Genomic DNA, 17,306 nt, shown 5'->3' with positions numbered 1-17,306 from the left:
GAAAGAGTAAAACGAGGTTGTTTATTATCAGCCAACCTGTTCAATATTGCCATGAGTGATGTGCTAGATACAGATGTACGGGGAATTTCTGAAAGAGCTACAATGCTCCTTTTCACATGACCATGTGCTGTCGCTGGATTGTCAGAAGATCAAGTGTACTTTGAGCCTAAACTTGAATAATAGACTAACCAGTGGAAATGTAAACTCACACATCAGGTGAAATCTTAAATTTATTGATTAGATGTCCATTCATCTTGGAAACTGATCAGTTCTGGTGGGTGCCCATTTTAGCCTGGACATGTTCTTTGAATCCATGTTGAGGAGGAATGAATGGCGCAATGATCATTTTCATTTTTTTTCAAGCATGGCTATGTTCTTGCTGTGTAGGATGTGTGTCCAATGGTTCTTGGTGGTACAGAACTCCGAAGTGTCCATTCTAGTGTTTCATAACCTGTGAGGCAGATTTGTAGCAAAGAAGGGAAACAGTTGTCAGGAGAGAGAATGAAAGCTCCAGCCTACACCAACTTGTTGCTCATTAGCCTGGAGGAGGAATAAGTTCCTCACAAGAGAACTTGAATTAAGAACATGGTAACAAGAAGGTTTGGTGCATTTGTTTTGGGTATCTAGAACTGGTTGTCACATTACAAACAGAGAATCCTTCCAGCACGTTGGATACAAATGTCTGTCATATAGTTAATGAGGAAACTAAAACTTGGGACAACAACTGCTAGAAGGCATTACCTGGGAATGAGAACATGTAGTAATATATCCAGGATTCTGCTCTCTTATTGGAGTTGCAATGAGTCAAGCTATTGCTGTCATTCTGGGCCTCCACCAGTTGAGGCTATCACTTAATAGTAGTGAGAGCGACAGTGGCAGTGAAGAACTCCTGGCATTTACTATCTGCTTAATGAAATCTCAAATCCATAATTGACAATTATCTAATGACCAGGTAATGAAAATCGTACATATTTGGGAGTGGAGTAAGGAGGAGAAGCAAGGTCTCTGTCATCCAGTTTAGTCTAAGATAACACCTAGTGATGCAAATCTAACTCTCTGTGGTAAACGGAATAATCTGATACTTCACAAATCAAGTCTGCAGTGCTCCAAGGAAGACGAGTGACCAGCCAGCCTGTCTCCCCAATGGAATAAGGACTTATTACCTGTTGGGGGAAGGGGGCTGGGTATTGGTTGGAAGAAGTGACTGGAAATTTCCCACTCAGCTCTGCATAACCCTGCAAGCAATGCCTTGATACCTGGATTGGTTCCAACTAAGAAAACATTGTGAAACTTTCCAGTGATTTATCGTAGTATCACAGTTTCAACTGGTTAAACTTAGTAATATATGCACACATAGTTGGGAATACAAAGTTCTGACTTTTTCTAGCTTCCTTCTAACTTCTGTGAATCCAGAGAGGTGTGTTTCCAAATGGCAAGAGACTGTGTCCTTCATATCAGACCATTTGTCTCTGTGGATTCTGCAGTTGTTTGGAGATTTTTAAGTAGGGTTAACTGAGATAAAAAGAACAAAAACATTAAATAACTCCATCCTTCTATCTATAAGGAAAACATATCAACAAAAAAGCCAGAAAAATTGGCTCTGGCATAAGGATCTTCCAATATTTTCCCATTTTCTCTTCTGGGAAGTCTGTCTGACTACACAGATATTTTCCTAGACTTACAGGGCTTTTCACAGAATGATTACAGCACAGAAGGAGGCCATTTGACTTGTCGAGTCCACTCCAGCTCTCTGTCCCACTCCCCCACCCTTTCCCCGTAACCCCGCAATATTTTTGTCCAATTCCCTTTTGAAAGGCACAACTGAATCTGCTTGCACCAAAGTTCAGGCGGTGCATTCCAGATCTTAACCACTCGCTGCGTCTATAAAAAAAATCCTCAAATTGCCATTGGTTCCTTTGCAAATCACTTTAAATCTGTGTTCTCTGGTTCTTGACCCCTCCACCAAAGGGACCAGTTTCTCTCTATTTACTCTGTCTAGACCCCTCAAATATCCTCTCAACCTTCTTTTCTCTAAGATGAACAGCCCTGACTTTTCCAATTTATTCTCATAACTAAAATGGTTTGCCCCAGAACCCATTCTTGTAAAATATTTTCTGCATTTTCTCTAAAGCATTCACATCCTTCCAATAGTGTGGTGCCCAGAAATGGACACAATGCTCCAGTTGAGGATGAATCTGTGTTTAATAAAGGTTCATCATAACTGCCTTGATTTTGTACTCTGTGGCTCTCTTTATAAAGCCCAGGATCCTATATGCCTTGTTAACCACTTTCGGAGCCCGCTGTGCCACATTCAATGACTTGTGCACATATATCGCCAGGTCTTTATGTTCCTGTACCACCTTTAGAATTATACCCTTTAGTTTATATTGCCTCTCTTTGTTCTTCCTAGCAAAATGTATCACCTCACCGTCATGAAGCTATTAATGTACAAAATGTTATTGGAATTTTTTTTAAATAGAGGTTTAGTCTGTGGATATGTCTTTGTGTTTTAATTGGATTAAAGCCAGCTGGTCTGTGTGCTTTGATGTATAGTAGTTTTGTGACGTAAACACAGAGGTAGAGGACATTTGCATTTTGTTGAATAGAGCATTCAAGAAGGGGAGTGAAATTTTGCACCTAGCTAGGAGAGACCAAGCAATGTTTACATTACTAATAAAATTGGTACTATGAAGGGGGTTTTATTGTTAGAAGAGGTAGAGTTCAAAGGGCCTGGTGATACAATGAGAATTTACTTTCATAGAGAAGTGCTGGGTATAACAGAAAGCAGTTTTGTGTTTGCAGAGCAGAGGCATGTAACATCAAAGCAGCTGTAAGCCTACAACAGTCTGCAAAGAAACCAAATTGAAAGAAACCTCATTTTGAATTTGTAAGGTGAAAATGCTTTGCCTGGTGTTTGCTTAAAGTCTATGGGTTGTTGTTGCCTTACTGGAGATTAGTTTGGGAATTTGTTAAAAAGTTATGATAGTAGTAATTCGTAGCCATGTATATGTGTTTACTAACTTGTTGTAAATTAATAAATGTCTCATTTAGTTTGATATAAACACCTCTCGAGAACTGGTGGTCTTATTCCTGAATTTAGAGCTGCATCTCAAACATACCAATTGAAAATATAGGTTATGACAGTTGTTTAAAGTTTCTCTTTGGGATTTTAAATAACAGCCTCTAGCAACTGCTGTGTCATAACACCCGCATTATTTGCATTAAATTTAATCTGCCACATTCTACCAGCCTGTCTATGTCCTCTTCAAGTCTATCACTATCCTTCTCTCAGTTTACAATACTTCCAAGCTTTGCGTCATCTATAAATTTTGAAATTGTGTTCTATATACCCAAGTCTAGGTCATTAATATATATCAAGAAAAACAGTGTTCCTAGTACTGACTCCTGGGGAACATCATTATATACCTCCAGTCCGAAAAACAACTGTTCACCACTATTTTGTTTATTTCGTTCAGCCAACTTCATATCCATACTCTTGCCGTCTCTTTTGTTCCGTTGGCTTGAAATTTGCTGACAAGCTTATTATGTGGCACTTTATCAAATGCATTTTGGAAGTCCATGTACACCATATTAACAGCATTATCCTCATCAACCCTCTCCGTTACCTCATCAAAAAATTCAATCAGGCCAGTTAAACAGAATTTGCCTTTAAATCCATGCTGGCTTTTCTTAACTAATCCACACTTCCAGGTGACTGTTAATTTTTGTCCTGGATGATTGTTTCTAAAAGCTTTTTCACCACAAGGTTAAACTGACTGACCTGTAGTGTGGGGTTTATCCTTGCACCCTTTTTTGAACAAGGGTGTAACATTTGTAGTTCTCCAGTCCTCTGGCACCACCTTACATCTAAGAAGAATTGGAAGATTATGCCAGTACCTCTTCAATTTCTGCCATATTCGGATGTATCCTATCCGGATGCATCCTATCCGGTCCTGTGACAGCCAGCCTTTCTAATACCTCTGCTTTCTCTCATCTAATTTGCTCCTCCTTCACTATGACTTTGGCAACATCTTCTTCCTTGGTAAAGACAGATGCAAAATACACATTTAGTAGCGCAGCCATGCCCTCTACCTCGATGCATAGATCCCCTTTTAGGTCCCTAATTGGGTCCACTCCCCACTCTTACTACCCTTTTACTATTTATATATCTGTAGAAGACTTTTGGATTCCCCTTTATGTTAGCTGCCAGTTTCTTCACATACCCTCTCTTTGAGTCTCTGATTTCTTTTTTCTCTTTCTCTCTGAACTTTCTGTGTTCAGCCTATTTCTCACTTACATTGTTAACTTGACATTTGTCATATGCACCCTATTTCCGATTCATCTTGCTCTCTGTCTCATTTGTCATCAGGGAGCTCTGGCTTTGGTTGCCTTACCTTACCTTTACTCCTCATGGGATTGTACCTTGACTGTACATGAACTATTTAATCTTTAAAGACAGGCCATTGTTCCATTACAGTTTTGCCTGCCAACCTTTGATTTCAGTTTAACTGGGACAGGTCCATTCTCAGCCCACTGAAATTGGCCCTCCATCAATTAAGCATTTTTACTCTATATTGCTCTTTGTCTTTTTTCCATAGCTAACCTCAACCTTCTGTCACTCTGATTACTGTTTACTAAATATTGCCCCAGTGACATTTGATCCACTTGACCCACCTCACTTCCCCAAAACCAGATCCAGCAATACCCCCTTCTTCATTGGACCAGAAATGTACCAATCAAGAAAATTCTTCTAAACACACCTCAGAAACTCTTAGCCCTCTTTGTACTATCACTATTTTAGGATAATGAAAGTCCTCATCATCACTATTCTCTAGTTCTTGCATCTTCCTGTAATTTCCCTGCAAATTTGTTCCTCTATATCTTTTGCATTAGTTGATGGCCTATAGAATATACCCAGTAATGTAATGTAAACTATTGTTTCATAACTATAGCCAAATAGATTTTGTCCTTGACCGCTGGCCATCCCATTCCTCCAAAACTGTAATGTTCTTCTCCATCAATATGCCCACCCCTCCTCCTTTCTTTGCTTTACTCTCTTTCCCGAACACGTTGTAGCCAAGAATATTTAATACGCAGTCCTGGCCCTTTTCGAACCGTATCATACACAATATCATATTCCCAGGTGGCTATTTGCGCCTGTAATTCATCAGCCGTATTTACTATGCTTTGTGTGTTATGTATGTGCACTGAAAACCTGTATTAGGTTTTGCTGTTTCCGGCAATGTCTTTTGTGACCCCACGCCCTCTCCTGCAGCTAAAAAGCTCACAGCATGCCAAAGGTACAACCCAGATTTTCAAATAATTTGTGTTTATGCAGGGGAAGAAAAGAAAGACCTGCATTTATATAGTGCTTTTCACGACTACCAGACAACTCAAAGCATTTTACAGCCAATGAAGTACTTTTTTGAAGTGTAATCACTGTTGTAATGTGGGAAACATGGCAGCCAACGTACACACAGCAAACTCTCACAAACAGCAATTAATAATGACTGAATAACTTGTTTTAGAGATGTTGATTGAGGGATAAGTATTGGCCAGGACACTGGGGATAACTCCCCCACTCTTCTTTGAAATAGTATCATGGGATCTTTTACAGCCGCCTGAACAGGCAACTGGGGCATTGGTTTAACATCTCATCCAAAGGACAGCGCCTCCAAAAGTCCAATAGGGTATCGATATCATGTTTGGGGATTGACACAATTTTCCATGTTGAAGACTTTTTAAAATGCCCTTTTGGAGAAAAAAACTCCCTCAACATTCCAAAAACAAACTGTGATAATTTTTGGGTCTGCCTTAGATACTCTGTCAGGTTAATTGTTACCCATAAGTGAACCCGTGTCCCTTATGGTCAGGAGTTTACTTTTGCTGCCTAATACCTAGATGTACATTAGTGTAGCCTGAGGATACAGCTGTGGAATCCCCTCTTGTTGCACGAATTGTATATTTTGATCCTTGCACAATTTAAAGAGCATATTTCCAATCTTCAGTAAGGTGCACTGCTAACGCTTCAATGAACCAAGGCCTGATGTGAATCATTAAGCTGCTTTATTTTACAGTCAGTAAGTGGAGGACATATAGAGTAACATTTATAGCAAATTTCAGCTTATTTCAGTTCTTTAGTTCCTCCTTGATAATGAAGAAACTAATAGAAAATATGCTGCATTGTTCCTATTAGCTGTCCCAGTAACACTTTCTTTTGGTCAGCCCTATTATTGAATCAGACCAAGGATTACTTTGAGCCTGGTCAAGTTCCCTCAAGGAAAACTGCCCTAAATCTTACCTATAAATCTAAGTTTTCCTTTCAATTTGCTGGTCTGAGGACAGGAAGTTGAGGACCATACCACCAACTTCTCCCTGGTTCAGGTGGCAGCTCAGTAGGCCTGTTAATTAAACTGGCTACTGCCCTGTTAGGTGGAGACTCAGCCACCATATCCAATGTATGCTGTCAGGGTCCCAAGTAAAAACATGAATCAGGCCTCCATGATTAGTCTTTTCTATAACATACTCCACATATTAATTTTAGTTTTTTTCCCTATTTGGCTTCATTCACATTGTTTTTCATGCAATAAACCTATGTGTACAATACAACTGAATATTTCAAACATTGTTCTAAATAAAATAGAGAATTCTTAATTCAAAGTCACTTAATTCAAATTTTAAGCATTAAATTTCTACATTGCATTATGTGTGTTGCTAAGTTCAAATATTTGGATAATTCAATTTATGATGCAAAAATGACTTTGAATTATCAGGTGTAGACTGTGAGCTATGCTACCAAAATGACAAGATAGTATTCTGCGTAAGAACATCAGAGAGTAGTTGTAACTAAACATTTCTGCTGGTACTGTTGAGCAACCACGAGTGTGTTCAAACGTTTTGGATGATGTGGCGTACAATTTCGGTCACAGCAGCTGTAGCTTCTTCACAAGTTGGTTTTATTAAGTGAGGTGGAAGCAAAAAGCCATATCTCCCAGTATCACGAAGTTCAAAGGTAAATGAATATTTAATGCCCAAGTCATAAGCCCAGTCATCTGAACATCCACTAGATAAATCTGTAACAATGATGAGAAAGAGATTTTAGGTATCTATTTTGGTTTGCTAGCCATCATTTCTTAAAAACTGCCCCAAAAGGAGAGGATCATCTAACAGGTCAATAAGTTCATCCAGCGAGTAGCTGAGCCATACAGATCCCAGATTCAATTTCCTGGTCTGGATCGAATTGACCAGGCTCAACTACTCCACCAGTGATGATTTAGGGATGGCAAAGTTGGCTTATATTCTAGCTCCTCCTTGCTGTCCAGTGACCTCTAATGGAGATGAAAGTGTGTGGACGTCAAGTGAATATTTAGCTTCTCTGTGACTCTCTCTCTCTCTCTCTCTCTCTCTCTATCTTTCTCTCTGTCTTTGAAATCCATGAGGGCCAACAGGGATTTATAACAAGTAGGGCATGTCTAACAAACTTAATTGAATTTTTTGAGGAACCAACTAATTTAGCAGACAGGCAGATGTCTATGGATGTGGTTTATATGGACTTCCAGAGGCATTTAATAAAGTTATGCATAGGCAACTGTTAACTAAAATTAAGGCTCATGGAATTGAAGGCAAAATATTGACTTAGTTAGGAGATTTGTTAGGCGGTAGAAGATATGGAGTAGGGATAATGAGCATGTACTCAAATTGGAAGTATGCGACTAGTGGTGTCCCACAAGGATCTGTGCTGGGGCTTCAACTGTTCACTGTATTTATTAATGACTTGGATACATGGCTCTGTTATGTTATCTAAGTTTGTCAATGACATTAAGCTTGATGGTATAGTAAGTAGTGTAGATAAAAGCTACAAAGAGACATCGGTAGATGAAGTCAGTAGGCAAAACTGTGGCAGCTGGATTTCAAAGCAGGTAAGTATGAGGTCATCCATTTTGGACCAAAAAGGATAGATCTAAGTATTTTTTATATGATTTAAAGCTAATAAAGAGTAGTGGAGGGCCCAAGAGATTTAGGGGGCTCTGTACACGGATCATTATTTTTGTACTATATTTTAAACAGAAGGGCTAATGCAATGTTAAACTAGAGGACTAGAATAAAAAGGGGAGGATGTTTTGCTATAACTATACAAAACCCTAATTTGCCATACCTGGTGAACTTTGTACCATTTTGGGCACCATACCTCAGAAAGGATTTATTGCTCTTGGAAGGAGTGCATCACAGATTCACTAGAATGTTACCAGAACTTCCAAGGTTTAAATTATGAAGAGAAATTGCATAAACACAGGGTCTTGCAACCACTAGGCAAACTAGGTGGCCATCTAGAGCGGTAAAATTGGGGGAGGGGGTGGGGTCTGGTGGCAAAAAATTGAATGAACTATTCATGAAACTACATAAATAAACAAATAGGTTTCAACAGTGGGAGTGAAAGGTCTAGATCTATTGATACACATCCACATATACTGACATACATATAGACTTCCATGTATTCACATTGCAGTCTTTCCCAAAATTTCAAATTCCTCATTTTGTTCATGTGACAGTTTTACAAATTTATACATCTAAATAACTATTCCAATTCTGCAAACCAGTAAATAATATCAAAGAATGTAATTTAATCTAGCCCACACTGTCGTAATGATTATTGATTGTGTAAATTGTGCATAAAATCATCCAGTAACTGTTGCAGGAATGCAGTATTACATCATGTGTCATTTCTTCTAGCACATATCCTGTGAAAAGTGTAGAATAATGAGAATGTAAAATCAGTATTATAAAGTTCTTCTTTTTCATGTAAAATAAATCTGTAATTGTAAATGCAGAATTTGTATTCATACTAATGCACAATATTAATTTTTGAAAGTTAATTGTAGAGAGGGAAGGGGGGTGGAGTGGGGTGCCATAATACTCTTGCACAGGCTCTGCATAAACTAGGCTTGCACTACTTGGAATGTTGAAGATTAAAGATGATTTGATTGAGGTTTTTAAGGTTTTGATATTCATTGATAAACAGTTTCCCCTGGTGGGGGAGTCTAGGCCAAAAGGACATGATTTTAAAATCAGAGACAGTGAAGGGGTTGAGAGGTCGTGTGGCGAGGTAGAGCTGGGTGTCATCAGTGTGTATTTGAAACCTTGTTTACCAATGATGTCACCAGAAGGGGCAGCATATAGATGAGAAATAGGAGAGGGGCCAAGGATAGATCCTTGGGGAACTCCAAATGCAACAATAGAAGCGAGAAGAAAAGCCATTGCAGGTGATTCTCTGACAAGACTGGATAGATGACATGAGCACTGCCTTTAACTACTTGGCACCGCTTCTGACAGAAAGGTTGAAGTCTGGCAGATTGATTCTTCCATTAGAAAACTTGCCAGCTTCTGCTGGACTAACACTTGAATTTAAAGTTTTTTACTAATTATACATTTCAGCCACTTCAAGCAATAAATAGTTTCCAGATTTTTTCAATGACTGGAGATCAATTGAAACCCATGTGACCTTTCTAAGGTTATTGATGGATTTAATTATCAAAAGTATTATGTTTTTCTGTAGTTTGTCTTCTAAATGATCAATACTTTTGTTCTGATTTTCTGTTCCCTCTCTGATAAAGCAATGATATAGACCAGACATTAATGAAATGTTCAGTGCCAATAACTCATTTTAAACATTTCAGTAAGGAAGTGAGAGATTTACTGTGACAAGTTTCATTCTGTTTGAGATTTATACAGCTTCCCTGCTGTGTTTCCTTGCACATGTCCACTATCAATTTTAACAAGGATACCAAAGACTCCAAGATGGGTATTAGGTGGAATAATGTGACTAAGACACTTGAGTGTAGAAACCTGATGTGCCTCTCTTCTCTAGCATCGGAGGACATTTTGCTTTTAAACTACCTTGGAGCTACAGTCATACTGTACATGTATAACATGGACGGTGTTCCGTTGTAAATTGTAATGATTAAAGTTGCTATGATTAAAAGCTATGGGGTATAAGAATGTCTCAGGTGCGGGCTCAAAGTGAGTGATAACTAATCGGCTGGTCGTTATATGCAGCACCTGATATTCACTGAACAGCAGGTGCTGTGTATAACAGGCGGCTGATCCAATATCACCCATTTTGCACCACCCACCTGAGATGGACTTTGACCCCTATGTGTTTAAGGTGATTGGCAAAAGAACCAGAGAGGTCATGAGGAAATTTTTTTACACAGTGAGTTGTTTTGTTCTGGAATGCACTGCTTGAAAGCGCAGTGGTAGCATTCAGAATGGAATTGGTTAAATACTTGAAGGGGAAAAAAGACTGACAGGGCTACGGGAAAAGAGCAGCAGAGCGGGACTAATGGATAACTCTTCCAAATAACTGACAAGGCATTATGAGCCAAACAGCCTCTCTGTGTGCTTTATCATTCTACATCTTATGGAAATCCATTTTATGCCTCAAAGAAGAATTTTAACCACCTGCCTGCCATAATATCTGCTTTGTGAACAGCTCTCCTTGATATGTGATCTGCCTAACTTTAAAAGTATAATAGCCATACTCACAGATAGCTTTTGCTGAGTTTCCATATTTGTAGCTTGTCCCATGCACAGACCTGACAGCAGTGACTGCCTTCCACGCTACATAATTCTATAGGACAGAGAGATTGTGAGCGTTAGTTGACCCACACACTTTTACATAATTGGGCTGTAGGTTCACATCCACACGTATATGTAATTTTATGTGAATATTTGAGCAAAATCTCTTACCAACTCATCATGATCCCTAGACTTAGACATTTTGTAGGAGTACGGAAACATAACCATTTGAGAGTACGAATGTACTGAGATGTAGCCCTTGATGTGATTTGATCTCTGTCTGATGAAGGTAGCTACAGCTTTCACCTCTGGTTCAGACTCAGGGTAACGTCCACAGTAGGTTTCACTACATGGGTTGCTTGATGCTCCAGAAACTGTACACAGGAGAAAGGCTAAAATGAGTACACAGACTAACTGTTAAATTCTCATCAAACACACTTATAAATGGAGAACAGTGTATATCTCTCAATGCCATAAAAAGTGAGGCTTAAATTGTTATTGTTCTGTTCCTGAACCCTCTGCCAATTTAGATTACTGGACTGTCTTAAATTAGTGGCAGACATTTGCTATTGTTTATCATATAGTTTTACTAGCAAATTCTTGAGCAAAATGTTTTATTTTTATGAAAACCGTGGATCAATTTTCACAAGTTAATTTGGTTGGTCGTGCAGATTTCTCCACATTTCACGGCACTGTGTGCCCTCAGACATGAGCATGAGCGCTACTTAGTTATATGCCAGAGGTTCTCCAGTGGAATCGCTCACAGATGCCCTGTGGCGTCGCACTTGTGCAAGTCAGAAAACTTATGATGCACATTTTTTAATATGCTGACATTTCAGTGCCGCACTGAGGGAGTGCTGCACTGTCAGAGGTGCCATCTTTCAGGAGAGCTGTTAAACCAAGGTCTCAGGTTCACATAAAATATCCCATGGCACTACTTCAAAGAAGAGAAGGGGAGTTATCCCCTTGGTCCTGACCAATATTTATTGCTCAAACAACATGGTAATGAAATGGCCATGATATCATTGCTGTTTGTGAGATCTTGCTGTGCACATTTTGGCCTCCCTGTTTCCAACATTACAATATGACTACACTTCAAATATACTAATTGGCTGCAAAGTGCTTTGGGATGTCTTTAAGTTGTGAAAGGCACTATATAAATGCAATTCCTTCTTTTGTTTTTAGTAACATGAGTTTGAGCAACCAGCTGCAGGGCCTACTCTTGACTGGGCACCGTACAGAAATCTACATATACTATTCTACATGGACCACAATGAGGAGAGGTCACTTCCACTTCTACAAAAGTGGATTTCTGGCTTTCCTCAGCAGGTGCATTATGCTCTTTTCTTTTTAAAATGTTGCCTGTATCTTTATCAATCCAGCATGGTAATTAACTGCTGTCGTTGAAACAACTGCTTTATTCGGCCATACAGATTGTTTTATTAAGGCCAGGCCAAAATTCCCAGCTGGAATATCAGATGGCCTATCATATTCATAATGAGATATGTTCTCAGGAAACCACAAGTCATTGATTATAATATAAGAATCCACATTTATTTGATATGCTGTGACTGCGTCAGCCTTGGCTCAGTGGTAGCAATCTTGCATCTGAGGCAGAAGGTCACAAGTTCAGACCTCACTCGAACACAGAATCTAGACTGACAATCAGTGTAGTACTGAAGGAGCTCTGCAATGCACATTTGGGGGGCATGGGGGGACCATGGTTAAGACCTTTTGAATATTACAAAAGGTTCCCAAATCCAGACTATGATTCATGAATTCTCTGAGGGACCTTGAACCACGCATCCTCTAGAAGCTGGTCCGAGTCCTCAAAAATTATAGCGGTTGGGAGGGGGGCATGGTGGGTATGAGGTGCCTACTCCCACAATAGAGCCGGCCATGTCAGGAATGCAAGGATCGTACTTGTTACCTGCACCCTTAGCCCATGCCAGTGAAAATTGCTGGCACTGGAAATGGGGGCAGGAATTCTGGAATTAGGTCCCACCTTACATTTTTAAAGGCCTCCAGAGTTGGCCTGATTCCATGAAAATCAGGCCCTGTGTCTCACTTTTCCCTCTCCCTCTCTTCCCTCTCCCCATCAGCCCCTATCTTTCTGTTCCCAAATGAAGTCCAGTTCTTCTTTGGAGAAAGACTCCCACAGACGTGCGTATCAGGTCATCATTATTCATGTTCATGCCCACGTGTCCTTCTCAAACTTTTTTAGATCAAAATCCACCACCATATCAATTTTTTTTGGACAAGCCCCCAACAGCAAGTTCTCAAAGCCTTTCCCAATGGTCAGACTACTCTAAGTCTGACAACTTTCTCTTTCTTCCTTTGCTTCAGTTTCAATTTTTCTTACTCTTACTTCACTTCTTGCTTTCTCCTTCTGCTTTTCTGTTGATCAATATGATTTTTTTTTTCTCTCAGTACTTATTTCTGTCTCTCTTTATGTTTTGCTAATTATTTCTATCTCTCAGCATTTTGTTTGGTTTCTCCTCCTAGTATTTAATTCTGTTTTAACTTCCTGTATTATGTCTTTACTCAAAATTCTTCCTGTCAGTATTTTACTTTATCTCTCTACATTTCTCTTCCGCTACCAATATTTTATTCTCTCTTGTTATTTATTTCTGCTGCTACTAAGTTCTTGTCAGGTGACATGGCTTCACTCAATCTTCTCTAACTTTAATCATCCAGCTCTGGAATTAACCAGTTGGTCTGGCACAAACTAACTTCAGTGACTAAAGCATCAGTCAACAAATTTATGCTGATCAAGTTACTGTTGCACTACATCACTATATAAACCACTATACTTGGGCATGAACTGTAAGCCATTGATTCATCAACACCAAGTCATTGGTAATGTCTATCCTAGAAACCCAAGCAAAGCCATTTGTGGGACTGCCCAAACTAGATGCAGAGGGCGGAATCGTCCCAGATTTGCACTATGTGCGGTGGTGGGTGGGAAAAAGGATGTTTTACCTGCCAGCCGCAATGGCGGCTTTTCATGCCATATCGTCTCACTCTCACATCAATAATTATGCAGTCACAGGAAATATGCCATCTCGTTGGCGGGCAGCCTCTGATTTGCCTGCCACAATGTTACCTCACCACATCCTCATGCAGGGTGCCATATTTAAACTGCAGCTGTGCGCACACTTCCCAATGCTTGCAGCCCAGGAGGGCACAGTAAAGACTAGGCCCCCAGAAGCCAAGAAGTGTGTTGCTCCCCCGGGACTCCTTCTGGACACCGTGGAGGCCCGTCGCGACGTCCTCTACCCCCACTTTAGCCGCAGGAGGCCCATCAGTCTCACCACTCTGGCTTGGAAGGCAGTGGCAGAGGTGGTCAGTGCCAATGCTACACACAAGAGGTTGGCCATCCAGTGCAGAAAACGCATGAATAATCTCATCCATGCTGCCAGGGTAATGCAACCATCTCATCACTCTAAACTCAAAAGGCCAATACACATTCACTGGCATCTCAATCACTGCCAGCTTGAGGGACATCACCACTCACTCTCTCACACAAACCCTCACATCACAATCTGGCCTCATTTCCTCTGGAGACTGCCTCCTCAGCCCACACCATCTTGAGACCACTTGCACAGATCAACATGTGCCCCCCCCTCACCCCGCACCACTCATGTTCTGGGATACCCCCCTTCCCCAACACAGCCCTCGCCCTGCAGCCTCTTCCCTTGCCTGAGGCCACTTCTCCCTCTCCCCCAAACAAGCCCTAGCCTTGCAGACGTGGAAAAGCCACACTGACCTTATGGCTGGTCTGGTAGGTAGAGACCTGCCCGTGAGCTCCCTGAAAAATGATGTGGTGCTGCCCGTGAAGTCTGGTGCTAATGACTGTGAGTGCTGCCCGAAGCAAGGTAGGCAAACAAACCTCGAAGTCCCCAGCGAAGTGCAGCTCGCCAGGTGCTTGTGTGGAGTTGCGGCCAGTGCTGAAATGACCCAGCATGGGGCGATGATTCCAGCAAGCAGGGCTTATAATAATATGTAGATGTATTACAATGAACTTCCTGACGTGCAGCAGCGGGAAACAGGCGGAGCGGATGATTGCAAACCGGTTTCACTGCATCTTGAAACCAATTTTTGGTCGTCTTGCCATATTGTCTGCTCACGCCTGCCATGACGCTCGATGCCCACGGGCACAGAAAATTCTGCCCAGAGACTTTTGACTCAATGCTCAGAGTCTCAGAGAAAATATGATTTTATTTAGACTTCACTTCTGACCCAAGCTGTTCTTCCCCATGGTCATCATTCTTAACGTTAGCACAAACATCAATCACCCGTTACATTATACAATTAAGCATCACCTTCTGCAGCAAGTGCAAGACTGGTGTTTCAACAGTCTCCTCTCCTTTATACAATGAAGCCATTTTCATAACCGCAGCCAAGTCAATTTTTTTCAGAAGTTTGCATTCAGCACTCTGCAGCCCCTTTTTTTTGGGATGCTCTGCCACTGGTGAATTGACAATTGTTCCAGAAATGGAGAGCTTCCACTTCAAATTCTCATCAATGGTAAAATCAACCTCCCGTCTGGTGAATGTGGACTTACTGGATCTTTTTGAATGATTGCCATCTCTTTCTGTATTGCATTTCATTAGTTAAACCTATTGCTTTTTGGAAAGAGTGGCTTCCTTAATTACTGGTAATAACATACCATGTGGCAAATTGTCTCCCTACGGTTTACTGTGTTAAACATAGATATTGGTTTCACTTACCACTGAAAGTGCCAGAATTCTTATACACCTTAAACAGGCTTCATGGAGTTATGAAAACTAGTCATGGAATTGTTACTTTAATTATTATCAAGGTGGAGACAGTTCCAAAATAAAACTGAGAACAGACACTATGGATTAAGCTTTGTGCTTTGTAATGTTTAAATCGCTCACCGCACCAGCTTGCATCCCAATTGCGGTTTAGGTCGGTCCCTAAACATTGACCCCCGTTATGTTTAGAAAGGTTCTTCCTCCAGAAGCGGTTCTGAAATATTCAATTCACAACATTTTGTTTTGTTTTTTAATATCATTAAGTTGTAATCCAGTGACAAAATGGAAAATTCCAAGCTTGGGGATTTTGTTTTAATTTATCTTTTAAATGGAGCACTGCCTATTCTAATCACAATTAGAAATTCTTATGTATATCCTTCGACTTCACTCCTGACCCAAGCTGTTCTTCCCCATGGTCATCATTCTTAACGTTAGCACAAACATTAATCACCCGTTACATTATACGATTAAGCATCATCTTCTGCAGCAAGTGCAAGACTGGTGTTTCAACAGTCTCCTCTCCTTTATACAATGAAGCCATTTTCATAACCCCAGCCAAGTCAATTTTTTTCAGAAGTTTGCTTTCAGCACTCTGCAGCCCCTTTTTTTTGGGATGCTCTGCCACTGGTGAATTGACAAAAGTCAAAACAGTCTACTTATGGTCCAAAATACATTTGCAAATCCCAGCTGAGTGTTTATCAATGCTCCACAAGAGGAGAATGTCTCTTTACATTTCCTAATTTTCATCCAAGTCTGGATCAAGGTCGACTTCTGTGGTGAGTTTCAGATAAAAGAAACAGTTATAGTCCCACCTATCTGCGTTTCAGCCCTGTTTTATTTGGGCTGTGGGTTGACAAGTCTCCAGGTTCTGATGAACTTCATCTTAGGGTCTTAAAAGAGGTGGCAAATGAGGTAGTAGATGCGTTGGTGTTAATTTTCCAAAATTCTCTAGATTCTGGAAAGTTTCTATCAGACTGGAAAGTAACAAATATAACCCCCCTATTCAAGAAGGGAGGAGGCAGAAAACAGGAAACGATAGGCCAGTTAGCTTGACGTCTATCGTGGGGAAGTTGCTAGAATCAATCATTAAGGAGGTTATAACAAAGAGACTCAAGGTAATTAGGAAGAGTCAGCATGGTTTTGTGAAAGGGAAATCATGTTTAACCAATTCATTGGAGTTCTTTGAAGGAGTAACATGCGACATGGATAAAGAGGAACATGTAGACATACTGTACTTGGGTTTCCAGAAGGCATTTGGTGCCACATCAAAGGTTATTGCGGAAAATAAAAGTTCATGCTGTAGGGGATACCATATTAGGTTGGATGGAAGATTGGCTGGCTGGCAGAAAGCAGAGAGTATGCATAAATGGGTCTTTTCCTGATTGGCAGGGTGTGATGAGTGGAGTGTGCTGGGCTTCAACTTTTTACAATTCATATCAATGACTTAGATGAGGGGAGTGAAAGCATGGTAGTTAAATTTGCAGATGACACAAAGATAGTTAGGAGTGTATGTTGTGAAGAGGACATAAGGAGATTGCAGATGGATATAGATAGGTTGAGTGAGTGGGCAAAAATCTGGCAGATGTAGTATAGTGTGAGAAAATGTGAAATTGTTCATTTTGGGGAAGAATAAAAAGTACAGTATTACTTAAATGGACAACAACTGCAGAATTCTGAGGTGCAGAGGGATCTAGGTGTTCTCGTGCATGAGTCACAAAAAGTTAGTATGCAGGTACAGCATGTAATTTAGAAGGCTAATGGAATACTATCCTTTATTATGAGAGGGATTGAACATAAAAGGATGTTATGCTTCAGTTATGCAGGGGATTGGTGAGACCACACCTCGAATACTGTGTGCAGCTTTGGTCTCCTCATTTAAGGAAGGATGGAGGTGGCTCGAGCAGGTTTACCAGATTGCTACCTGGAATGAGCAGGCTGTCTTATGAGGAA

General features: G+C 40.4%; 1 protein-coding gene across 2 annotated transcripts in view; it reads right to left on the bottom strand.

Annotated features, from left to right (window-relative positions):
- Nucleotides 1–17,306, bottom strand: part of cpb2 (carboxypeptidase B2 (plasma)) — a 40,376-nt gene continuing 23,070 nt past the window's right edge. Inside the window, exons 8-13 of one of the 2 annotated variants that reach the window (XM_078559485.1) lie at nucleotides 15,480–15,570; nucleotides 10,747–10,949; nucleotides 10,543–10,627; nucleotides 6,916–7,073; nucleotides 3,898–4,038; nucleotides 1–451 (exon numbers count right to left, since the gene is read on the bottom strand). In XM_078559485.1, coding sequence (XP_078415611.1) covers nucleotides 3,991–4,038; nucleotides 6,916–7,073; nucleotides 10,543–10,627; nucleotides 10,747–10,949; nucleotides 15,480–15,570 — 585 coding nt within the window. In that variant the 3' untranslated portion in view covers nucleotides 1–451; nucleotides 3,898–3,990. Of the gene's footprint in view, nucleotides 452–3,897; nucleotides 4,039–6,049; nucleotides 7,074–10,542; nucleotides 10,628–10,746; nucleotides 10,950–15,479; nucleotides 15,571–17,306 lie in introns of those variants that run through there. The other variant, XM_078559486.1, reaches the window with a different exon arrangement.

The sequence above is a fragment of the Cetorhinus maximus genome, chromosome 16, assembly GCF_964194155.1.
Source record: "Cetorhinus maximus chromosome 16, sCetMax3.hap1.1, whole genome shotgun sequence".
Classification (NCBI taxonomy): domain Eukaryota; kingdom Metazoa; phylum Chordata; class Chondrichthyes; order Lamniformes; family Cetorhinidae; genus Cetorhinus; species Cetorhinus maximus.
Note: the sequence above shows the minus strand (reverse complement) of the source record. Positions and strands in the feature narration are given on the sequence as shown.